A 26,614-nucleotide genomic window follows, 5' to 3' on the forward strand; every position below is an offset into this window, starting at 1 on the left:
TTTCCTTGGGCACAAGGACCTTGTTATAACGGTTTCCACTGTACTTTAAACTGCATTTATCAATTTTCGTGGCTATATATATCATATGTAGAGGTGTTGTGGTCTAGTGGTGACGTCACCGGACTGTGGATCACATGGTTTGCGGTTCAAGTCTGGGCAGAGTACTTTCCAGGGAGCGCAGTATGTGCACTGTCATATGTGGATTAGCAATGGAATCCAATGACCGGGGTAATAATAGTTACAGAGTACTGCGCTTAGAAACGTAGAAGTAAGAGCTATACAAACGTGGCTATCATTATTATTAATATTATTATAATATTCTCTGTTGTTACCTTTTTTTTTTTAACATCACTTCACTGTCCATACTGGTTCAACGAAAGAAGGAAAATGCAAAAATTCTTGAGATATCAACGTATCTGTCACATACAAAGCAGTAGTAAAATCCTGGCAATAATGAATCTTGCAACTATGCATCAAATATTGGTACACGTACTAACAGAAGCACAAAATTCAGCCCCCAGGCTATGGTGCATATTTTTGAAATAATAAACCAATATCGTCATCATTATTTTTATAAAAAATATATTTCCAACGATGAAGACAAAGTTTTAATTAAATCTTACGTATCAAAACTATTTTTTCTCTCTCATATTTTTTTTCTGGTCTATTTTTTTTCTTCTTCATTATGGCTAAAATGCAAATTACAGAGGTCACCCACTAAGAGCACGACATTGGAGGGGACTTAATTCTTAAGTCTTAATTTCATTTTTCTTTCATATTTTATATGATTTTTGCCATCTGATGGGTAGGGAGAGGGTAAAAGAAGGGTAAAACAAAGATTCAGGTCTTTGCATGAAATGACCAGCAAAGCATCAAATTGCTTTGCTAGAGCACTCAAGATTAAAGATTAAATATCGTAAATACATGCATGAACCCAAATGTATTTTGGAATTTATTCCAAACACTTACACATTTCACATGTAATTAATTGCATGTACATTGAATATCAACAAAAAGCATGGCATAAGAACAAAAATAAAAGTTCACCATCTTTTGGTTACCATAAACCAAGTTAGCAAAGTCATGAAACTCATTTAGAAGGTCTAAATTGAAATCTTTTATATACAGCTAACACATTTCATGTGCAATTGCATCTAAACTGAACCACAAGATACAGACAAAAATAACTAGAATCGAGCGATCATCAACTGTTTAGGAAGTCATCAAGCTCGTTTAGGAGGTCATCGTCTTCCTGATGCGTTGCTATGGTTACGGGCGGGGCGCTGTCGAGATCATCATCATCATTCTCCTGTAGGAAGAGATGGAGATCAGCGTCTGTGACACTGGAGAGACGTGCGATGGACGGTTTGGCTTGGGTTATCCTGTAAGGCAGCAATGATAGAGATAATAGAGAGATTAAATGAGAAATAAAGAGAACTCACTCTTGACGACGGATAGTCAACCTGTTCAAAATGTCGAGCCACTCCCGCCACTCATCCTCTCCAAGCGCTATAGTTCTCCTTAGAACTATAAGCTAAGAAACAGTCTTTTTCAAGACTACACCAACAGTCCTTTTCAGGACTACACACCCTCAAGAAAGATTACCGAGAGTCCTTTTCAGAACTCCTCAATCCTCCCTCTCTCTCTCTCACATGGTGCACCGCAAGCCTACTGTATATCTACATCACCATGCAAGCCGATACTTACAAGCAGCATCTAAGTAGATGAGTTCGTCAAGTAGCTTCAAAGGCGGTAAATGCGGTAGCATGGACAAGTAAGTATTGATCAAAAATTGTCTCGGTTTGAGATGAACACAATTGAATACTATTTCCTGTTTGCCAAGCAATAAGACACAAACAAATTTTGGTAATAATCTTCAAATTAATAGTTTTGTAATAAAAAGGTTAATTTGTACCTCACTGTTAACAATCTAGAAAATGTATGGAACGAGTGTATTGTAAACATGTAGTGGAAGGACAGTCCGAGCGGTTTTACAAGTTGCCTGTTGTACAGTCAAACCTGCTTTAGTGACCACCTTTCAACAAAGACCATATTTTTTTGTTTCCCTTGAAAATGGTTTCTCATTGAAACATGTACTAAATGAACCTGTCTACAAAGACCACTTTTTGTGTTTCCCTTGGGCGGTCGCTATAGACAGGTTTGACTGTATTTTGCTAACCTATTGTTGGAGTTTGAATTTAAAAAGATGGAATACTTACACAACTTCAGGTGGCGTTACAGTTGATGTGGTGTCAGGCTCAGCTTGAGCTACGGCTTCTGGAATGTAGACATCTTCTAGGCTGCTAGCTTCAGACACTTCTTGGCTCATCCTGCTCTCCTCTTGTACTGGTCGGCTAACTTCAGGCTCTTTGCTGAACTCTCCTGTTGTTGTTGAGACAGCTGCAGAGATCGGTACTGATGATGATGGTTGAGGTTGGGGTTCTGGTTGGACGGACTAAACATGGAGAAAAACAAAAACGAGATGAGATTGACCATCAATTTATTACATCAATATACAGTCAAACCTGCTTTAGTGACCACCTGTCTACAAAGGCCACATTATTTGTTTCCCTTGAAAATTGTAACATGTACTAAAGGAACCTGAACATAAAGACGACATGCCTATATAGACCACTTTTCTTGCCTCCCTTAAGTGGTCTTTATAGACAGGTTTCACTTTATATTGGTTGAGTATCATTCCCACATGAATACATCTCGGTTAAACCACCTTCTTAACAACAAAAGGTATAATATTTAGAATTCTTTAAAATGCCATAAATGTTTGTATGTATTTGTTACAATATCATCATGTCTTAATGACCAGGGCAGCGTTTCATGAAACCATCATAAGTACAAGTTCACCGACATCCCCTTGAAATGCGTGTTAACCTTAATACACACATTTTAATGGGATGTTTGTGAGCTTGTACTTTTGACAGTTTCGTGAGACACTACCCTGGGTGCTACACAGATTTCTCACATGCAATACAATCACATGCATCTCATCTTTTATTTCTTCTATTTTAGACCACTGTGATTTTTGAAGCACTTTTCTCTCTTTGTGGAAATACTAAAAAAAAAATACTAAGATATTCCAGAAGTCCCACCAGTCTTATCCCTTCTTACCTGTATATTAGTGCCTGTACTGTTAGGGTAAGACTGGATGTTTCCCTGAGATGTGTTAGACACCTGTCTTCCCCTCCTTCTCTGTAGTGGCTTTCTTGTTAGCTTAGTTCCTAAAAAATCAAGAAAACAAAAACAATTGATTTCTTAAAATGTTTAAGAGTGCAAGTGTGTAGTAATGAATAGTAGTTTGAGTTTGGAGCAATTAAGTACCAAAAAAAAAGAATGATATCACAATGGAAATGGAAAATGTAGCTTGCAATTTTCAGTAAAGGCAAAGCTCCTGTAAAATCATCAACTTTCAACTGGATAAAACTGTTGGGATTTACATCAGTGGACAAGGGACCCGTTTCACAAAGCCTTTTATCAGTGATAAATTACAAAAATCAGTGACAAATCTGCTGATAACCAATCAAAAGCAATAACAAAAACTGTCATTTGTCACTGATGACAAGTATTGTGAAACGCCCTCTAGCTTAACAAAAGTTGTATGAAGGGTATTGATTGAATTTAAAAAAACTAAAAAACAATTCTGGCCTAAAAACTTTTTCTTACCTGTGTTGGTTGATGATATGCTTGCAGCTTGGTTTACTGGTGCCGACTCCCAACTTGAGCCGGCATCCCTATCCGCTCCTGTAGTACATGTAGCTGAAGAAAAGTTACCAGTCTCTGGCTCATGGACTGGTAAACTATCAGTTCTCTCACTACCTTCCTGTGCTGAATCCTGTGTAGTAACTTGTGAGACTTGATTGGCACCAGTCTGCTGCTCCCTGAGTTGCTTCTCTCTCCTGATCTCTGCCAGAGTCTTGATCTTGATCTGAGAGGCGGAGGCGGAGTCTGCCCCCGAGGTCACCTGACCACCAGGCCGCTTAACGATTGGCTTGGAGAGGGCGTCGTCCGACGAAGAGGCCGTGTTCCATAACCGCGCCCGTCTTTCTCGGCGAATTTCATCCAGGCTCTTTATCTCCTCCTCGACTATTGTAAGAATAAATGAAGCCCATTTTTTACAGGAGGAAATGCAAATTGTATCTTACAGTAGTGATCTAACTTAAGTTCTGACTACAATTATTCAAGGCTTTACTTCGTTAGAGAGAGGGTCACATTTAGATTTTAGTTTAGGTTCAGGTTGTTGTTGTTGAATTAGTTTTTATTGATGTGTATCATTCATTTATGAATACTTATATTGGTAGAGTGAGCTCTAAACTTTGTTGTGTCTAGTGATAGGTATAGTCTTTGGTCCAGGATTAATATTAGGAATGTTGTATCAATGTATGAATAAGAAAATGACCATGAACCATTAATCGGCCACAGCATATTTTTTGTTCACATCCCAGTGTTGTTGCATTCTTAATCATTTTTTTTGCAATTTTATTTTATGCAATTCATATAGGGCAATCATGGACAATTTGCATGTTCTTCATTTCATAAATATTTCTTGATCAACCATATGTGTACAAAATAAAAACCTCACAAAAATAGAAATAAACAAAAATAAATACTACTAGCTGGACAAATAACAAAATTACAAATAGCCGATAGTCAGTCTTCCGTGTTCATTGTGGTGGAGCTACTGCATGAAATTTCCACAATAACAATAATGTCATATAGAAGACCTTTAAAGCCTATCTGCACTAGTTTGGCCAGGAGGGATCAGACCTCCCTGCATGGTCACTGACAGGTGGCTATCTCATCAAATCAGCTCTCAATGAACATAACAAAAAGGGAACCATGGGGGACCAATGGTCACTGATTAGGCATTTTTTGCTATCGAGGGCGCAAGTAGCTATAAGTAGTGCAGTGGGGCATTAATACTATACCTTTTGCTGCTGTTTTCTTTTCTTTAACTGGCGACTCCTCTGTCTTGGCTTTTTCAGGGGAGCGGCTCCAGATCTTGGATCTTCTCTCCCATCGCTTGTCCGCCTCTCTCCTGTTCCTCTCCTGTTCCTTTATTTCCTCATTTTGCTCCTCGCTTCCCGACGCTCCACTGTCTCCGCTGGACACGTCGGCCTTTTGACTGAGCCGTTGCTTTTCAGCTCGGATCTCAGCTAGACTCTTGATCTAACGATCATAAAAATAACAAAGATAGTACATCACATTTTGATCCAGACTGCTGCAAAATACGCAACTGTGAGCCTCTTTCTGTTGCAATATATTGTGCTTTTCAGCTCTAATCTCAGCTAGACTCTTGATCTAATAATCATAAAAATATCAATAATCGTACATTAATTTTTTATCTAGACTGCTGCAATATACACAAATGTGAGCCTCTTTCTGTTGCAATATATTTTGCTATTCACAAATGTGAACTATTTAAATAAGAATATACATATATGCATTAAAAATCTCTAAATTGGCAATGCATATTTGAATTTCTTTTTCTTTGCATTTCGCTTTTCACAATTTCACTTGAACCGGTTCATTGATTGTATACTGTGTTGTCAAAATGTAAGAGTGAGAGAAAAAATATCAAAGGTACTAATGTGAACTGGCAAAGCCGCTTCTTTCAAACCTTTAGAAAATTCTGGACCTGTACAAGCTGATCGGTCAAATAATAATAAACAATCTGGATTTATACAACATTTCATATGAGCTTGAGAAATTAGCTCAAGATATTTTGCTCAGCGTTTGCGCATAGTGCGAGTCTTTGGCTGGTGAAGACTGGCCGGACAAATAGCGGGATATTTTGCAAACTAGCCCAAGATATCTCGGGATGATTATCTCGAACAAATATCCCGCTAATTGCAACTTCGGGCTGATGAAGATGCAAATTATCTTGCGATCGGGATAGCTCAAATAGCGGAATATTTGGCAATCTCGAGCTGATGAAAACAGGCCTTATGACACCCTGCTTGTGCAGCAACGCACGCATCATCTACTGACCTTGATTGCTGGAGCGTCATCCTTGGTTACGTCTTTCTTCTGTTTGATAACGTTGAGGACCGAGGCAGTTCCCTTGTTGGCATTCTCTACCGACTTAGAGAGGTTCAGACGTCGTACTTTAACCGCTGGCTTCTCACTCACCTAGAGACGTGGACGAAAAGAAAATTGAAATTTGTGAGATCTTGTTACCCTTGATAATGGTTTCTCAATAAAACATGTGCTGAAGGAACCTGTACATAAAGTCCACCTGCCTACAAAGACCACTTTTCGTATCTCCCTTGGGTGGTCTTTATAGACAGGTTTCACTGATTGTTTAATATATATATTTATTTCTTCTTTTGGGGGAGGGGGGCTGTGTCGCAAAATTAATTAAAAGATGAATATGGTCACCCAACATAGTCAACAATGATCAAATAACATGGCCAACAAAATCTTTGCTATATATTCTTTTGTCACAAGATTTTGTTGATTAAGTCAATTCCTTTGGCAGTGTTCTCTACAGACATTTTCAGACGGAAAGCATTAATAATTTTTTGTTTTCATTCACATAAAATTGGTGAAAATTCATGAGATTAAAGTAATTGATGAATGAAGATAAATCTCGGCAACATCTGTTTGTTTTTCTTTGACAGAGGGGACAGTTCGTGTTTCATTAACTACAAGATGTGAACATTGTCTTAATCTCCATGGCATCACTGCTCTCCTACCCCCTCCAACTTTAAAACTGGAGAAATAAGCTCATATTGTTGAGCCATAACAATGCCATTTTGTTACCAGAACTCTCTCGACTAACTTTATCAAGGTCCATGAATATCGTATATTTCAAAGCTTCTTACCTTTTCAGTGTCTTCACCGCTGTCTATGGTTATCCGTTGTCGTATAACAGATCCCTGGTTCTCTTTCAAACCTGCAGAATAACAACATGATAAACAAAGAATAGAAACGAATGTAGAATTGTAGATATGCTGAAGCTTTTCGTCTTGCATTCATAATAGATCGCAAGAATAAACAGAAAGCCAAAATCGGACAATATTTCTGTTCATTCGTGCAATTTACTCGGATGAGTGGAAGACGAAGAGCTTCAGTATGTCTGTATTCCTTGCTATTCCTCGATTTTATGATACCAATCATCTCTTCAAAATGAATATATTGATTTTAAATTTCCTTAAAATACCTCTACACAAGGAAAACAAACGGGTGAAAATACACGGTGATGCACAGTGCTATTCTATCAATCTTACGCCAAATATAATGCACACGTTATATGAATAAAAATGTGGGGGGAAGTATACATGGAGGTGTACGATCCTCTCCATTGTCCAATTAAAGGGAAAGTCCACCCCCAAAATAAGTTTGTTTCGATAGAGGCAGAATAATAAGAAAATCAGGTGAGTGAAAGTTTGAGCAAATTCTGAATGAAAATAAGAAAGTTATGAATTATTGAAGTTGTGATCAATCAAATACAAATTGGCAACTCTGTGACTTATCATACGAGCTCTCCTTCATTTGCTTTGTGCATAATATTCCATAAAATCATGTTTTCTTCGTTATTGATGACGGAATATATATTTGTTCCTTGCAGGGGGAGTATAGAAACATATTTGCAATTATTATATTTAGGGTGCATGTATGGTTGAAATTTTTCTTGAGGGAAAATGAAAATTTTAGATTTTTTAAGTACTGAGCAAATGGAAGTTGAGCTCGCATGATACGTCATAGAGTTGCCAATTTGTGTTTGATTGATCACAACTTCAAAAATCCTAACTTCTTTATTTTTAATCGGAATTTGCTCAAACTTTCACTGACTTGTTTCTCTCATTTTTCTACTCCTATTAAAACTAACTTAATTTCAGGGTGGACTTTCCCTTTAAGAATGATATATCATTTTGGTATAAAAAAATCAAACCAAAACGATTTTTTAAAATGTTTTTTTTTAGATGATACTGACATGGCATTCTTTCATCTTCAACACAGTATGAAGTATAAATGTATATCTCTAGACAGAATGCAGTTCATATTGTACCTCTAGCACTAGCAGCACCTGGTGGCTTATAGAGAGCAATTTCTCCTCTCCTTTTATTCCTTCTCTCTGCAGCAGACAGGACTCCTTTTCTTTGAGCTCCTTGCACACTGTCTCTGTCTGGAGCCTCACGAGACTGGGATGAGACTGGTAGGCGGCTTTGCTTCGCTTGTCGTATCTCAGCAAGGGTCTTGATCCTGAAATATGAATTGTTAATCAATACTACTGAGCTGGAAAGATATCATCGTCATCGTCGTCATCACCATATCATCATCATCATCATCATCATCATCATTACTATCATCACCATCATCATCATCATCATAACTATCATCACCATCACCATCACCATCATCATCATCACCACCACCATCACCACCACCATCAGCATTGTAATCTCTACCGATTTCTTGAAATGTATAATATTTAGCAGTTGTCTACAACTTCCTGATATTCCACTTCTAAAAAACTTTGAGTCAACTTCTAAACATTTCTTAAGACTTACAGAATCTCTTTGGGTGCCTTCTCCTCATCACTCTCGATAGAAATATCACTCTCCTCTTCCTCCTCTTCCTCGTCTTCCTCCTCATCTTCCTCTTCTTGCTCTTGTGAAGATGATTCCTTCTCCTTGTCTGAAGCCCAATCCTCACTTTCAGAGTCCGAGACGGCCTTTCCGAGCCTCCTCAAGAGTTTGTCCCTCTTAATATCCGCCAAACTTTTGACTGTAATCCCAACTCTGGGATTATCTCCCTCACCAGCCTCAGTAAGTGGCTTGCCTAACCTAGCATTCAGCCGTCCTTTCCTTTTGGCTGGATCAACAGAGCTATCGCCAGCTGCATTGGCTACAACAGCGGAGAAAACCTTTCCTAAACGACTCGCTAAAGATGTCTTCTTGATGGCAGAAGATTCCTGCACAGCCGTCTTTGAGTCTTTGTCTTCTTCACCAGTTCTTACAACGTGTCCCAATCTGGCTGACAGTCGCCCTGTAGGGCCACTTGAGGAGGAAACCTTATCCTCGACCCGGTCGTTGCTTTCGGCACGCTTTCCCAGCCGGTCTTTCAGTCGGTCCATCTTCATTTCCGCGACGGTCTTGATCTTGATGGAGTCCAGACCCGAGGTCTCTGGATCTTTTCTTGGCACCCTCTCTCCACCTCCACCCATCATAACCCTTCGTGTCAAGGTCTTCTTTGGGGCTTCCTCCAGCTGGTCCTTCTCTGCTTCAGGGTTTCTTCGCAAGACCTACAGAACGCAACAATGAAAGCAAGAGATGAACCCAATCACAGCAAAAAAGTGCCGGTAATCCAGCTAACAATGGAAGTTACAAACTGATTTAGCCGAGGACGCAGGTTCGAAACTAAGTCACGTCTTTCGGATGGTGATATTAAAGGTCGGTCCTTAGACGTAAATAATCATATCTGATTGATACGTCTGTAAAAACCCAATAACACACATACAAACTCAACAAATTTGATTGATTTTAGAAAAAAAGAAGATTGTAATAATTCTGAGCATGTATAAGTTATTTTCCTCCTCAAGTTCAACATATAAATATTTGAAATATTTTGAAAACCTTGCACAATTTTGTACATGTACATCATCTTTAAAATTTGAACAGTAGGAAACTAATGAATGAAAACTTAGACTGAAACTCATGCTTCCACCCCTGTACCATCATCAGCCAGTTGCATAGAATCTGTTTGCATACTGGCTCAAAACCTGTTTACAGACTGCCTCAAAAATCATTGAAGTTAATGATACTGTACAGGGGTACACATGTACATACTCGTACCTTAAGCCGCTTAGCGATGTTCCCTGTCTCTTGATCCTCTTGGTCTAGACTGCTTCCCAGCCTCTTGAACCTTTCCTCTCGTAATTGGGCTAGACTCCTCACTCCAGGCTGTTGGACACGCTGAGAGACATTCACGACTTTTGGAACCACTGTCTCTTGATCCTCTTGGTCTGGCCTGCTTCCCAGCCTCTTGAATCTATCCTCTCGTAATTGGGCTAGACTCCTCACTCCAGGCTGTTGGACACGCTGAGAGACATTCACGACTTTTGGAACCACTGTCTCTTGATCCTCTTGGTCTGGCCTGCTTCCCAGCCTCTTGAATCTATCCTCTCGTAATTGGGCTAGACTCCTCACTCCAGGCTGTTGGACACGCTGAGAGACATTCACGACTTTTGGAACCACTGTCTCTTGATCCTCTTGGTCTGGCCTGCTTCCCAGCCTCTTGAATCTATCCTCTCGTAATTGGGCTAGACTCCTCACTCCAGGCTGTTGGACACGCTGAGAAAGACTCACAACTTTCTGACTGACAGGTTTCACCAAATGCTCCTCTATCTTTGTTTTGCGAGAACCTATACCAACAAAATGATGGGAAAATAAAGAGATATAAATTCTACAAAGCAGTCTCACCAAATATTTGCCTTTAAGAAAATAAGTATCATAAACAGATTAAACTGAATATCAAATGTCTAAAGTGCCGTCTGTTTCAGTCAAATAACAGGTCTATCAAAGTTACAAGGTCATATTGCCTGCTAAGTTTATTAAACCCATTCTTATATCATTAAACACACAATTTGTGCATACAAATCAGCGGTACCAAGGATGTCTCATAAATGTCACATGTCTATCATTATTTATGCATTCTCTTGTTAAACTTCATGGATGAGACAATCTTGTTACGTAATATGTAGAACAATAAAACAATAAATATAACTAGATGGAATTTTGACTGCGCGCAGTCGAAAATGATGCCTCCGCCATAGAGCAATTTAAACAAGTTTGGAGTTTAAATCTCCAGTGGTTCTTGAGATATCATGATAACAATCTCAATGTATGGAATTTCATAAGTTGACCTCTGTGACCCTTGACCTTTGACCTACGTGCTCCAAAATCTAATCAGATTGTCTTCCTATGGTGATACACACTATCATTAAGTTTGAAGTTTAAATCTCCAGTGGTTCTTGAGATATTATGATAACAATCTCAATGTATGGAATTTCATAAGTTGACCTCTGTGACCCTTGACCTTTGACCTACGTGCTCCAAAATCTAATCAGATCGTCTTCCTATGGTGATACATACTATCCTTAAGTTTGAAGTTTTTACATCTCCAGTGGTTCTTGAGATATCATGATAACAATCTCAATGTATGGAATTTCATAAGTTGACCTCTGTGACCCTTGACCTTTGACATACGTGCTCCAAAATCTAATCAGATCGTCTTCCTATGGTGATACATACTATCCTTAAGTTTGAAGTTTAAATCTCAAATGGTTCTTGAGATATCATAACAAACTCAATACAAGGAATTTCATAAGTTGACCTCTGTGACCTGTGACCTTTGACCTACGTACTCCAAAATCTAATCAGATCGTCTTCCTATGGTGATAAATACTATTCCCGAGTCTTAAGTTTAAATCTTAAATGGTTCTTGAGATATTGTGATAACGGTCAAACGGGACGGACGTACGGACGTATGGACGGACAACCCGAAAACATGATGCCTCCGGCACCACCTTCAGTGGCGGAGGCATAAAAATAATAATTAATAAACTCTCATTTTTGATAAGAGATGTAATTAGGTAACTCATATTTCTGCATAAACACTTTCTGACATACTGTAAACGTTGTTATTTTTGTGTGATTAAATTTTCGTGCTGAGTGACCCCAAAACATATTCGCGGGTTCTTAAATTTGTGTTGCACTAAATTCAGCCTGTTCAAAACATGCATAAGATGACATGCTTATATTTCCGCGAGTTCTAAACTTCGCGCTTGCCGATCTTAGCACGAAATCTGTGAAAATTAATGTACCGCAAATATTTCCACGTTTCCAGTAGTGCAAAAATAATTTTCTTCTAGTTACTATAAATCAAATTGGCAACAATCCTCAAATCAGATGACTTACTGTTGTTACTGACAGCAATGATTCTCCTCGACGAAGAAAGGAACATCTGTTCTTCTTCTTCTTGTTCTATATCTTCTGCATCTTCCATCTCTACATCCTCCTCCTCCTCTTCTTCCACGTGCCCTCTCTCCAAGTTCTTCGCTCGGCGTATTTCAGCCAGAGTCTTGATGCCGAACGAACTAGGCTTTTCTGCTCAAGTAAACCAATTCAGCATTAGACATGAAGCAACAAGGAGTAAGAAATGAGTTTTTGCTGTTACTTTCCCCATTAGCTTGAGTTATCACAATCTCAATCTAAGAACTTAATTAATTAAAAATTATCAAAATTAAGCAACTTTGGATGCCTGGGATAATGATATGCTATCCATATTATCAAGGGTAAAAACTGAAATGTTATTTGCTGGTTATTACTTTTAAGTTGGACCATTACATTCAATAAATCTCAATTCATTACAGCTCAGTAACAGAAATACTTCCTCTCAGGGAATTCCTATTTTCTGAGTTGAGACATAAGACAATTTCACATAAATTCACATTATTCTGCAGACACTTGTTGATATATTTTGTAAACACTGGCTAATTCATATAAATTGGTGTACAATATATACTTTGCAGAAACTGGCTTATATTTTGCACAGATTGGCTTGTATTTTGAAGACATTGGCTTGTATTCTGCAGAAACTGGTGAATATACTTTGTAAAAACTGGCTATTTTACAAAAATTGGTGTATACTCTACAGAAACTGGCTTATATTTGCACAGATTAGCTTGTAATTTGGAGGAAATTGGCCTGTACTCTGCTGAAACTGGCAAAATCTTGCAGACATTGGCTTATTTAGAAGATGATGGCAGACGTTAACTTCCATTTTTTTATTTAAAACAAAAGTTGTTTATCTAACCTTGATTGGCGACTGGTCTTGCTTTGATGGTGGGTCTCATCATAGGTTGTCGACAGGGTGAGATCTTCTCCTGACCTAGCGACGGTCTGAGTGGGGAGATGATGACTTTCTTATTGGGGCTCCCATCGACACTCATCGTACCAAGGCTTTCGTCATCTAAACAACATGGGTTCAATCAAACAAATCGTATGGTTTTAGTGAACTGTAAACAAACAAAAAATCCATTAACTTTTTCCTTTATGTCTGCTGATAAATGGCAACAAACAGGGGGTGTACCAACAATTTTAAACAGTTCAATCCAAGCCATAACATTTACATACTATATTAAATAATTCTACTAATTTGTGATAAATAGACGAGCAAGGCTTGGAAAATATGGTTTGAATTTAAATCTATCAATGTGTATTGTAGAGTTAAACATTTCAAGGTTCCCTCTTTCGGTCTTCATCAGCTCGAGATTGCCAAATAGCCAGCTATTTCTGATTTGGGAAATAAGGCCGAAGCTACAAATCGCGTCTTCATCAGCTTGAGACTCGACTGCGAAACTTGATACTCGAGCTTGCGAAATTAGCTTGAGATATTTTGCTCAACGTTCACGCATAGTGTGAGTCTTCGGGCTGGTGAAGACGCACAGGACAAATAGCGGGACATTTTGCCAAATAACCGGATATTTTGCAAACTAGCTCAAGATATCTTGGGATGACAATCTCGACCACGTATCCTACTAATTGCAACTGCGAGCTAATGAAGACACAAATAAGCTGGATAATTTGCGATCAGGATAGTTGAAATAGCAGGTTATTTGGCAATCTCGAGCTGATGAAGACAGGCCTTATGATAAGGTCCGAGGAATGTCGGATCACAAACAACACACAAGATTACTCTGACTAGATTTGTTCTTTTTGTTTGTTTCTCACCTTCACTGTCCATCGGATGGAACACGACTGGACTGACCGTTGGCAGGGCTGGCAGGTCATCCAGGGACTGGACGGCCGGAGCCTGGACACTGGGTGCTACCATTCTGGTCGCAGGGGTGGCTGGACTGAGTGCTGGTGGGAGGGGCTTGGTCACTGGGGAAATTTAGATGAAGTATGTTACAGTTAAAGCCCCACTGTACTACTTGTAGCTATTTGCTCCCTCTAAGTATACAACATTGCCTAAGTGGTGCCTGTTGGTCCCCCATGATCCTCTTTTTCTTATATTAATTGAGAGCTGAGTTGATGAGATAGCCAGTGACCATGCTGGGTGGTCTTATCCCTCCTGGCCAAACAAGTACAGACAGGCTTTAAAGCTAACATTCAGTTTGACTTTATAAGGAAAATTTGTAGGAAACTGACCAAATATAGTATGACATTCTACACACAATACATGAATAAATGTCACTTTTTTATAAATTTATTTCAACTTTTTTGCACATTATCATCTGCCAAAAAAAATTAGCAATTTTGTTCATTATATGGATAAGTCCATGGCATGTCCTATATGTTACTAACCTAAAGAGATTTCTTGATTTGTATTATGAAATTCTGAATATAAATTGACATCAAATATCATTTTATTGATGTTTTGTCTGATTCACAGTCATCACATATCCTGAAATCTGAGATGTGGGTGATAACATACAGGACAAAATAGCTAGGACTTGCCAAAATAAATGTTATTTCATTACTTACAATGCAATTTTTTTAATTCTTTTCTTTCAATAGCATCTATTCATAAACTGAAGACTTTTATTTCATATTCATTTCAAAATATCAAACTAAAACAAATAATACATTAGGAAGTCTAAACAAAGGTTTACCAGTACATTTTTTGTTATCTTCTAGTCAATGTAAACATAACATTGTCCATGTTCACATTACCTGGACCAACAATGGTTGGTATCCTGTTGATAAGGGATGTGGAGGCCGACGGTCCTGATTCTGTGGTTTGTCTCTTAAGATGTCTGAATGGGCAGTGGGGTTTCTGACATCCTGTCGGTTGACTCTCCCAGAAGCAGGCTATCTCAGAACGATTCTTCTACAAATGCAAACAACAATTTTCAAAATATAATGTACTTTTTTTTTTATTGTAAGAAAAAAAATAGAATCAGAATTATTATATTTGATTAGATTTCTGAAGGAAAAAAAATGTGTCTGGCAATGAGGATCAGTCTGGAAACCAGAGTAATAACTAAAAGCAATTGTGAGACATAGCAAATACAATAAGTACTATAGAAATGCCTGGAGGATTATTCCTCTGAATTCACTGTTATCTCCATGTTGCATTTTAGGGGGCCTTGTGGGGCAAAAAAAATTCATCTAAAAATGAATCTCTCAATTTGACCAGTGACCAATAGTTTTTTCTGATATTTAGTACGTGTAAATGGTCAAAAACGGAACAAAGTCTCATGTTGTATGTACATCAAATTTTATGCAATGAGGTGTCGTGGTTGAGTGGGTACCTCCCTTGACTGTGGATCACAAGGTCTGCGGTTCAGGTCCCGCCGCGACACTTATGTCCTTTGGCAAGACATTGATCCACATTTGCCACGTTCAACTCATGTGATGTAAATGGGTACCTGGCAGGAATTGATTCCTTGAAAAGCTAGAGCGCCGTAATGGCAGCCATGCTATTGCCACGGTAATAATCGGGAGCACCAGGAGTGTCAAGTCCGATGAGCGCTATACAAGAACCAAATACTATCATTGTTTATCAATCCAGCATTCTATCAGAAACTTACCGTTATCTCCATGTGTCTGTAGGCACAGCTTGGTCTGTAGCAGAAGCCTTGCTTCCAGTTGAGACAGGTCACTTCATTGCCTCGAGCTTCTTCAACATGACGGTAAGGACAGGCTGGGCCCTACACAGTCAAACAGAAAAGTTTACATAGAAAATATGAAAGTACATGACATCACAATGAAAGTGCATGACATCACAATGAAAGTACATGACATCACAATGAAAACGCCTTAAAGTTAAACCATCATCATCATCGTTAATCATGATAGTAATCAAGATTCAAGAAGAAATTAAAGGGGATTCCATTCATGCAAGAATATTCTTTTCAACACCATCGATGGGAATGAGCAAGAAATCTCATCACAGTGCATTTAAACAAATTACTTCCCATTCCAGACTAAGCAAAAAAGCTTTTTTTTTTAACTCATTAAAATAAATAAGCATCAAATGTGTACTCACAATAATACAATGTAGATCATCTTTACATGCATTACATTTTTAGTATTTTTACTTTAAATTTTAAAATGGTGAAGGAAATATTTTTGGAAATAAAAATATGAAAAGATAATTCTTTAAAAAATCAAAATGATGAATTCTAAACAAAAACATAGGGAAAACATGGGCAACTAACATTCAGTACTTACATTACAGTACAGATATGTGAACATACTTATAACATTTTGTAATTTCTGATCCTTTTAATGCTGTTTAAACCTAATGTACTTCCAATTCAAGTGTTACTGAGACTGGTCCTCACCTTTGCACAGTTAGAGTAGTAGAAGTAGTAGCAGTCATCTCCTGTAGTAGCCATAGTGACTAGCTGCTGATGCCTTCCTCAGAGCTGAATGACGACAGGAACAAGATGTAACAGGTGTCAATTGCCGATTTGAAGTCCGTAACTTTGGAGATCTGAGAACTTGACCGATTGACCACAAGATGATAGATGGTGGTATCCAGATGTGGCAGCAACCTTCCTTTCCCACAACAAAATTAAAGTCTGTGACAAATGCTGTCCAGTGAGTGTTGATCGGTTGTTAACGATAAGAGTCCAGTGTGGTATATGCTCTCAGATGTTACCTTAGAAGATTAAAAATGGTAAAGAGTTTGGATGTGCTGTAACTTCACGAAGGCAGATGATGAACCCTCAAGGCCAAAGATCAATGTATCCTTTAAAAAACAAATCTTTTGATGTTGTTGATCGGTTGCACCAGTAAGAGTTCTCCTTTGTTAATGCTGCCTATGCTGTCTGTTGCCACAATACACAATACAAGATGTGTGAGAGTTTGGATGTTCTGTAACTTCACCAAGGCAGATGATGAATCCTCAAGGCAGAAGTTCAGTACATACTTTTTTTTTTCTTCTCCTTCGTTTCTTTTTTGAGGAGGGGGGGGGGAGGGATTTCAAATCTTTGTATCACCGATTGCAAATGAGATGAAGTTGTTCTAGTTAAGGTCAAGATCCAACTTGAAGACTACCAAGTTGTCAAACTGCATACAGATATCTAGGTGAATATTGTATCAAGGATATGAAGTTCAGTTGCATAATCTCCAAATGAATTCTAGACTTCACTGTAGGATGAACTTCACAGTAATGGTTGAAGTCTACATAAAGATGTAACTTCAAAGTTGAGCAGGTACAATTCAAGATGAAACAGGTCCTTGAAGAAATGATGAACAGGATGAATCCAAGACTAGCAGGTCATCAAAAATTAAAGTTAAATCAGGTTGAATCCAAGATTAAGCAGGTTCTCAAATAAAGAAAGGGGGTGAATCCAAAATGAATCTGTGGATCCTCACTAAATCATGGGCTGGCTAAATCCCAGACTATGCTGATCCTTAAAGCAATGTTGAGCAGGCTGAATCCAAAGCTAGGCAGGTCCCCACACAGGTGATGAAGAATCTTGATCCAATGCTACGCAGTAAAAGTCCTACGACTAATAGAGATGCACATTTAACTCCGATATTCCGCATTCACGTCTCAAGATTAGCCTGATGAAACGCAATCGCTACTTCCAAATTTTGAAGGTTCCCAAATATATACGATTTATCCAAGAGGAACCTTACACGCGGTTTTCTTCCCAGTAACATGTACATGCATAATGTACAAAAGGCGCACGCGGAACACGAGGATGTGAGAACGCAAAACCGACAAGCGACAGAAAGACTTTCTGCTCTGAAGATCCCGCGGCAGGTTTACCACTTGCGTATTATTCACATCATATGCGTTGTTCAGCGTAACGGATGCCCTATTCCCTGCGGTATCTTATCAATTATATCCGGTTCATAATGCGATTAAAATATATTGATTGCCCCACAAAATGTGCAAGGTTAATATAAAATCACTCTCTTAAATTTGTAAGATCTTTCTTCTGGAGGCAAGTGTGAGCTATTACGAACGAGTAGTAAAAGTAGACTATTTCTACAAGAGCATGAACTTTAGCCTAGTCAATCTATGCGTACTTTGTCCATCACAAAAATAAGAAATATTAAAAATGATCATGATAGAAGTTGAACAATGATCGGGTCTTCTCACGCGTATATCACACCTCAGGTAACGACCGACCTAATACTTGTTCATGGTTGACCGGAACTATCAGAAGCAAAGCTAACAACGGTTATTCCTGATAATGATTGATTCAGTTTTGCGAGCAGAATGTCCCAAATTCTTGGGCGATATCGGGGCCAATTTTCACACAGTGTCAGAGTCAGTTCGGGGTAGATGCTGATCAATTTCAACTTTACGTTTCAAACAAAAATAATGGTTGGCCACCTTCAAAATACGTTGGGGTAGGTAACTGCTTGTGGACATGTGCTACCATGTTACTGCCAATTTTAAAATGCTTCAAAGAGCAGTTCCCATCATGTTTGGTCACTGGACAAGGGCTTAGAAGGCCATCGATTGCTTGTAGATGTGACATTACAAATAGATGCTAATAGCTGCTAATCTTGCTAAATTTATAGCTGTTTATCCTGCACACATGTACAAATATATACACTTGCACAATGCCTGTCGTCAGCAAACTTACAAATTTATGCCACATTTTTTCTTTTTGATCAGCATTTTTGTATTGGTGACTGTTCTTTGCAGTATGTCTTTTGAATGAAGGTGAAATTTGAGCAATCACATGTCCGTAGATCAGCAGAATAAAAAAAAGTTGCATTCACTATTCCACTCCAATGTTCTATTCAAAAGATAAGTTTCTCCAGATTCCTCAATGGTTGTCCATTGGCCAACAAGCCCCCTGCGTACTTCCAAAGAATCACAGGTTGAATGCTTGTTGTACCCTCGCACAAGTACTGCAGTCCACAATTCCTCAGAAAGTTGCAGCAAGTCGGTTTCATGTTTTTATTTTTCAGTAAATCCAGGAATAGAAACACTTTTTGCCAACGGTCAATAACAGAAACGAGGAAGCTCGATGTATCACAACTGTCAGGGGTGATGCCTGTGGGGCTTCTCGAGTAAGTCTATGGCTTCTTTAGAAAGCCGCACAAAGTCTGCTTGAAGCTACCATTTCTCGCTTCATACATGTGTAGCATGTATTTATATGTCAACGGCCAAACACAGAAATCGCGACATTTCCGGGCGGTAGACGCGGCTTCATTTACGGTAAAGGCACTCCGCCTCTTTTGATACGGTGTCCCTACATTTCGCTTCAAATTACAAACGGCTCAACTATTATCGGACTCTCCGAATTTATTTTTTATTTTCCTCGATATTGCTGGAACTCACACTTGCCTCATCCCCATGTGTGCTACACTGTAAAGCCCTTCTCTACTCAATAAACAGTCCTTTAAAAACCACAACCCCCAGTGCTCTAGGCAGAACTACTTTAATAGCGTCCAGATCCATAATTCCTTAAGATATTACAATATAATTCACCTCTGCTGCATATTCCCTCATAGTTTATTCAATAGAAAATTATGTCTTCATTAGGATATCTTCTCTTATGCCCTTAGAAATATGATATTAAGCAGTTAAAAAAATGTTGTGTCACTTGCGTTGTATTATTATTATTTCTCTAATACTGGTCAAAAATTATTTGCCTGCTCCAAAAATCCTCTTTATTAGTGCAATCTCCCTTCATAATAACTGCCCAAATTTTAATTTTAATCATAAGTTAGATCATCATTTACAAAAAGTGGAAAAATAAAGTGCTCTAGTTTACAGTATGTTTAAGATCCCTTTACTTACCTCATTCCACATGCATTTTTACAATGTAAACATAATAGGATATTAATTTGATAAAGTTTGTTCCTCATACATGTGCTTGACCACACATCTGTGTCAACAATCTAGATTGGGGGATAGGGTCCATATACATGTAGTTGTTACATGTAGCTGTTGCAGTTTTCCTGTTTTAGAGATACAGTTTCTAAGAGTTTTGGAATTACAGTATGCTAGTTTCAAACAATGCCCTAAAGGGGGAAAACTTATCTTCTAGCAAAAAACCTGGAAAATCAAACAGGATTTAATTCGACTAGAAATGGAGGGAAACGTAATTTTCAATTTTGTGTCAGGGACTTTTTCTTTTTTCTTTCCTAATGAAGAGAACTGGAGCAGAAACAGAGAAGGGAGGAGAGAGAGAGAGAGAGGAGACAGAAAGAGAGAGAGAGGGGGGCAGGCAGACAGAGAGAAATAGAGAGAGATAGAGAGAGACAGAGAGAAAGAGAGGGAGAGAGAGAGACAAAGAGTGAGAGAGACACAGAGATAGAGGGAGAGAAAGAACAAAGCCTTAAAGAAAATCAGCTTGCAGGCGATGAGAAATTGACTTCCTCCTTAGGCAAGGCCATAATGAGCACCACCCATCTACATGAAGGTGACTTTCATCCCATCTCTAAGTGATCTTCATCCATGTAAGTGACCTTCACCCATTATCAAGGTGACCTTCGGGAATGGTGGAGCTCAGTCCCTCCATCTTCATCTCTACCTCCCCTCTACTCACTTTAAGACCCTGCATGCCGGGGATGATTGGAGACGGCTGTTTCTTGTTTATCCACGCTGATGTTGAGCTTTAAAGGCTTAAAGACATCTGTTGAAGCAAAAAGAAGAGAGAACTTTAGGAAGTCACAGTGAAAATGAAGTCACAGGGGAAATATGGTGAAGGAAATTTTCAAAGTAACTCCTATTTTAGTATAGTAACACATTGTGTGTCCAGACAGGATTATCTGACATTTGATTTTAAACAGGAATTTTGAAAAATGTTTAAAAGCAATGCTTCTTAATCTTTTAAGAATACATGCATGCATGTTTCATGTTTTACACTATTCTAAAGTCAGAGGGAAAGGTGCTCCTGTAATCAGTACTCAGTAGGGGCGCTGGTCCGAGAATAAGGATCTTCCGCATAAACGAGGATCATTTTTGTGAATGCGGACAGATGCGTCCGCAAAAATAAGGATTGTCCGCATTTTTTGCCGACGATTCTGATGCGCGCGTTGGCGATGCGAAAAATAGATTCCACAGTGATTTCTTGATGCATTTCACATTGACTTTGTAGTTGTACAGAGACTTTCATGTTGTGAGCGATAAATCCTTGGGAAGACGGATAACCCATAAAAGTAGACGGTGAACTGGGGGTATTTTATTACGCCAGATCCGTTTTTTGCATTACCAGCGCGCGGATCAGAAACCCGAAACTCGCAGAGCACCCCCCCAAAAAAAAGTCGGAGGATCTTCATTTTTCAGGAAGCATTTTGTCCGATTTTACGAGAATATCCTTATTGATGCGGACGATCCTCATTCTCTGACCAGCACCCCTACTGGTAATCTGTATCTTCCCCGATTTGAGCTTGACAAATTCAGAGATTTCAAATTCAAGATTTTCCCCTGGGAACTTCACCAGGGAAAAAATCAGCTCCGAATAAGTTTTTAAAGTTTGAAACTATTATAGGAACTGAAGTAGACTCTCCATTTTTTGTCTCTCCCTCACTCACACTCTCTCTCTCCAAAGTAAGATGGGAGAAAGAAAAAAGAAAAAAAAAAAGAAAAAAAAAAAAAAAGCTGAAAATTGAAACAGTGGGAGTGTGGGACAGTGAAATAAACATCCTTGCGACAAGTTTTGTCAAAAATTCACCTTCACATTCAATCACATTCACAATCTTGACAATTAAAGGCACTATTCTTTCTGGAACTAGGTCTACGCTTAAAATTTTATGATCGAACATCTCATTTTCGTTATTTTCAAGAAATCAAACCATTCCATGGAACTGCCACAATTCAAAAAGTTCTAAATGACGAGACGAAGAAAAGGGACTGCTGCATGCTGTTACAGTAAATGCTACAGAAAATGGTACACACACACTCAGCTCAGATCACTCAGTCACTGGCACTGCACTGTAGGCAGCTCAGTTCCCCCTCTCTCATTCTCAATCTCAGTTCATAAGCTAGCCGATACATTTTTACAAAAATATAGAAATAACAGAGTGGCTAAATATCTACCTTTCAAAAGATAAATTGCTGCATCATGCTGATGATCCTTGTTCCTGTTTCATGGCCTCTTTTTTTAGCAGGATACACTTTGGCCAAATTACGTCGGCTTGACGTAACATGTATAAAACGAATCGTCACGCGTCGCATCCTTGTTCTATACCAAGCTCTAGTCCCAAAGTAGATTCGCCTTCACAGTTTCGCTCTAAGTTGTTGTTAGGACGAGTTGAGATTCGACAGAGAGCACTTGCATATTGACAAAATTGCATTTTGTTCTGTTTCCCTTCCTTTAATACGAATACTTATAATGATTTGCTAATGAGGATATAGTGCATGATTATATTTTATTGTAGCTTAGTTTAGTTTTTAGTTCATTTTGATAATTCTCTCCCCTCCCCTATAAATTGTTCATTGACCTTCATATTTCATTTCTTCCTTTCACATGCTACTCTATGATGACGTAACAAAAGATGGATTTCATATCTTATGCCTAAAATTATTGCTATCATTCTTTCTGTCTCCCCCATTTTTCTTTTTATCTCCTTGAAAATTATTGATAAGCCCGGCCTCATTTCAGAAACATAGGTAAAAGCTAGCTATATTCTGTTGTGCTTTTTGGTCTGTCATATACATCTATGCTTTCAAATATCTTTTTTTAACTACCGGTATGTAAAACAAATACCTGATCTCTTTCTCTCTTTCTGAACAATATCTCCAATCACATATTTACCGTTCTTCCTCTGACTATATCTTGTCTGCCGATCTTTCTTTTTCTACTGCAAATCTTGATTTGTCCGTCTCTATTTCATCTTGTGTTATGTCTCTATATTCTATATTTTCTCTGTATGTCTGTCCCAGTAAGTCTCTTTCTTATTTCCTCTTTCTCTACTTCTGTCCTATTCTCTGTCCCTCTCTCTCTCTCTGTCTCTGTCTGTCCCTCTTTTTTCTCTCTCTCTCTAGTCCCTTTCTCTCTCTCTCTCTGTATTCTGTCTCTCTATACCTCATTCTCTGCCTTCCTTTCTCTCTCTATTTTGTATCACCATATCTCTTTCTCTATCCCCATTTCAAGCTACTTTCTTAAATATGGCAACTATCCACTGTCCTTACCAATATAAAATCATGTCGCAAAAGAAAAGATGATCATACAGCATGACATTAAATATATATTCTTTATTTTTCACATCCCTCACATTATTTGACAGCAGTGCAAACGTAAAATATATACAGTCATCAGAATGCGTGTAAGATACCAAGTGTGTGCTAAAAATATGAATTATAATAAACCATAACCACGGTATTGCAAGTGGTATATAATTCACCTAGGAGGACACAATGTCATATATTACACACAAAAATATATCACTTGCTCAAGTTAAATAAACACCTATTGTAATTCATTAAGTCAGCCACTTTGTACTTTTCAGTTGTGTTTTGTTGATATGTCAGGCTAAACCTCTGACAATATCAGCCTCGAAAGGATTGGTTGAATGTCTGAGACATGTATATGTGACCTCATCGATAAATTAAGGAGATATAATCCCTGACAAATATATACATTCTTGCTGTTATGTCAGGCAGAGTCTTAGACAAAGCACATGAATAAAGATTTGTTTACACCCATATATTTGAAGGATTTGGCATTTTTTACATTCTATATCTACTTCTATTTTTTCAAAATTTCCATATGTGATACAGCATTTTGCACACATTATTGTCTCACCACAGCCAAGTGCACACACACAAATAAAACCAACAAAGCTCATTTGAATTGAAACCCCTCTACCTTATCTAAAGCATGAGCATATCGTTACAAATATCAGAGAAAAATGAGAAAATAAATTTATACTTTACAGTTGAAGACACAAAAATACCAATAATCTGACGAACATCTGAATTTATTCTTGTTTCTTGTTTAAAATGTAATAAGCATTATATTTAACCTACAAAACTAAATAAATAGCTTTAAAATATCTGTAACGTTTATCTCCATTTTCAGCCTTTCCATAAACACATTAACGTATAAAACAAAAAGAGAAGAAATTCATATTCCTTTTTGATACACTGTAGTCTAGTTTCCCATGAAAATAATAACAAAAGTAAATTAGGCACATATAAACACACATATAATTGTAAAATGACACTGTTACCATTATTGTTGGATACAAGTCCCCACAGCTCAAACTTAATTAAAATATGAAATCAATTTCCCAGACTCTATATTGTTTCCTCCATGAAAAGGTTCTTAATAGACGTCAAAATTCAACTAAATGTTTAATTCATTTATTATAGAGGAAGAGAAGTGAACATATGACCACTGTTTTCTTTTTCCCCTTCAAATATTAGATACACATATCTAAAACTTATAACTACACACAAGGTTGATTATACAAACGTTATTCAGATCAAAATCTTTGCTGTATCATAGCTGCCATCAAGTAAAATAAATACATAAAAATATTGAATTAACCTCTTTAGCTGCTTGTAAATTGATTTATTCACACTAAAAACTTTATCAGCTGTGCAAAGAAATTTTTTTGAGAACATATTTGCAGAACTTTTGCCCAAGCCACAAAGCACACAAACCCGGGGAGAGGGGAATCCCTCCCCCCCCCCCCCCCAAAAAAAAGAGTCTAATACAACAAAATGACAGTTGATCATACCAGATGTGAATCAAATATTGTGGTACCGGTAATTTGATCTGAAAGGAAAAATCAGAATTGCTTATGTGCCCTAGATTCTACCCATACTTACAGAATATTTGTAGAATTTCATCTGAATTCCTAATTGATTATATGATTTTCCATGAACGTTTGTGGTATGAAAACATCTGATTTTCTAAATTATTTGCCTACTAGTACTCAACAAAAATGAAAACAGGACACCAAAATATTTTTGTAAGAATACACTGTGCAATCAATTTAGCAACAAATATATAGCAGAAATAGTACTAGCAAAGAATATTGACCACCTTGAATACTTTTGACAAGAATAACCTCATATATTACTATTTGATAATTCCTTATTTCTACACTAAAAACAAATTTGTGCATAAGGCGACTTAAATATTGTAACGCAAACCATATGAGACTGTTACAAATATTTAAATAAATGAAGGACAAATGAATTCAATGTATCAAATGAGAATAACCGTCCATTTCCCCATTGCTGCACACGAACCATTTCATACTTCTTCCGAGGTGCAAATGTACATGTTTTGAATTTCTGTGTGTGGACCACCCTGGAGAGATCCTGCCATTTTTCAAAATGTTGTGTGTTGGTATTTAAATCATTTGATTGAATCAAACAAACAGCAAAGCACACAATGACATCCGCTGATCACATTTACATAAAAGAAACAGTTTGATTGTTTTTCATATACATGTGCAAGATAATGAATATGTAAAAAAGAATATAACAATAATAACAAAACAATTTCAAAAAAATAAAAAAAATAAAAAAAAATATTGTTGTTTCCATTTTTCCCATTGAAGGCATACTTCCCAGCTACACTAATGCATTTAAAAACAAATTTCTAATGATTTCTCTCAATAATTCCCTGATTAACTATACCACAAGTGTGTTTAATCATTCAATCATAAATAATGTATGCCCTTCCAAGGAATCAATACATGTATATATGCCAGATACAATACTCCTTTATCTTTTGTTATAGTTTGAATATGCTCAATTGAAGGAAAAAAAGGGTTTCTAGCACATTTAGAAAACCTTAGACTCTCTAATTGCATTCTTTCAAAGCACACATTCAGACCATGGGAAACCAAAACTCATGATTATCTTGAAGCCTCGTTCACATTTGGCGCATCAAAATCTTTTTGTTTGTTTTAATGACGTAATATGATGAGGTAATACACTTCACATTTCTGTATCTTATACAGTCAAAGCTGCTTTAGCGAGCACCTGTATAGAAAGACCACCTGTCTACAAAGACCAGTTTTGTTTCCCTTGAAAATGGTTTCTCATTGGAACATGTACTAAAGGACCCTGTACATAAAGACCACCTGCCTATAGAGACCATTTTTCTTGTCTTCCTTGGGTGGTCTTTATAGACAGGTTTCACTGTACCATAGAGCTCAGTGGGTACATGCAGGACCTTTACACGCAGTTGCCATTCATTTACACGTTTTAAAAACGTACTGCTGGCTTTTTTGAGGCAGTTCACCTCGGCATGTCTGAACGAGCCTTTGGGCGTGTCTCTTAAATGCACGTTACCGATCACATGCTTCCCAAAAACAAATTACAATCGAGATTTCAACCTTGACCTGCTGAAAGCTCGATCCTGATTGGCTGATGGGGAACATGTGATTCAAATATGAATCAGTCATACATGTCGAGGTGATAATAAGCACTAACCCTCAAGAAGGATTTGTGGCTGAAATAAGCATGAAACTTGACATCATTCAAGGCCTTTTCGATATTTAAACAATAAAAAGGTCAAACGTGGGACTATAATAATGATATTTAAATCATTATATAGCTGTTACAACAAATAGATCGAGACACACAAAAAAAGATGCACAGCACGCAGAGAGCACAAATACATTATAAAAATAAAATTTATCTCATCTTGTTCCAAATTCTATAAGCCTACACATCAGGATGAAATAAGGAACAATAT

At 37.7% G+C, this 26,614-nt stretch overlaps 1 protein-coding gene and 1 long non-coding RNA gene across 3 annotated transcripts; both read right to left on the reverse strand.

The window, feature by feature from the left end:
• Positions 1-344: 344 nt before the first annotated feature.
• On the reverse strand, positions 345-16,828 carry LOC586837 (zinc finger CCCH domain-containing protein 11A). Of its 2 annotated transcripts, none has more exons than XM_030973475.1 (16): positions 16,313-16,828; positions 15,557-15,676; positions 14,697-14,853; positions 13,752-13,904; positions 12,835-12,990; positions 11,937-12,125; positions 9,813-10,381; positions 8,529-9,262; positions 8,035-8,220; positions 6,840-6,912; positions 6,004-6,144; positions 4,941-5,181; positions 3,679-4,098; positions 3,127-3,236; positions 2,220-2,455; positions 345-1,382 (listed from the first exon to the last, which is right to left on the reverse strand). In XM_030973475.1, exons 1-16 carry the CDS (start codon positions 16,364-16,366, stop codon positions 1,205-1,207), a joined length of 3,717 nt encoding a protein of 1,238 aa, XP_030829335.1. In that variant the 5' UTR covers positions 16,367-16,828; the 3' UTR covers positions 345-1,204. The 2 variants fall into 2 exon arrangements, with proteins under 2 accessions (XP_030829335.1, XP_030829326.1); XM_030973466.1 differs by having other exon boundaries at positions 6,840-6,910; positions 8,027-8,220.
• Positions 16,829-18,646: 1,818 nt separating this feature from the next.
• On the reverse strand, positions 18,647-22,114 carry LOC115919489. The gene is made up of 2 exons (XR_004061875.1): positions 21,991-22,114; positions 18,647-20,584 (listed from the first exon to the last, which is right to left on the reverse strand). It is a non-coding gene; the product is annotated as an uncharacterized LOC115919489 (long non-coding RNA).
• Positions 22,115-26,614: the final 4,500 nt, after the last annotated feature.

The sequence above is a fragment of the Strongylocentrotus purpuratus genome, unplaced genomic scaffold (genome assembly GCF_000002235.5).
Source record: "Strongylocentrotus purpuratus isolate Spur 01 unplaced genomic scaffold, Spur_5.0 spur5_contig_865, whole genome shotgun sequence".
NCBI classification, from domain to species: domain Eukaryota; kingdom Metazoa; phylum Echinodermata; class Echinoidea; order Camarodonta; family Strongylocentrotidae; genus Strongylocentrotus; species Strongylocentrotus purpuratus.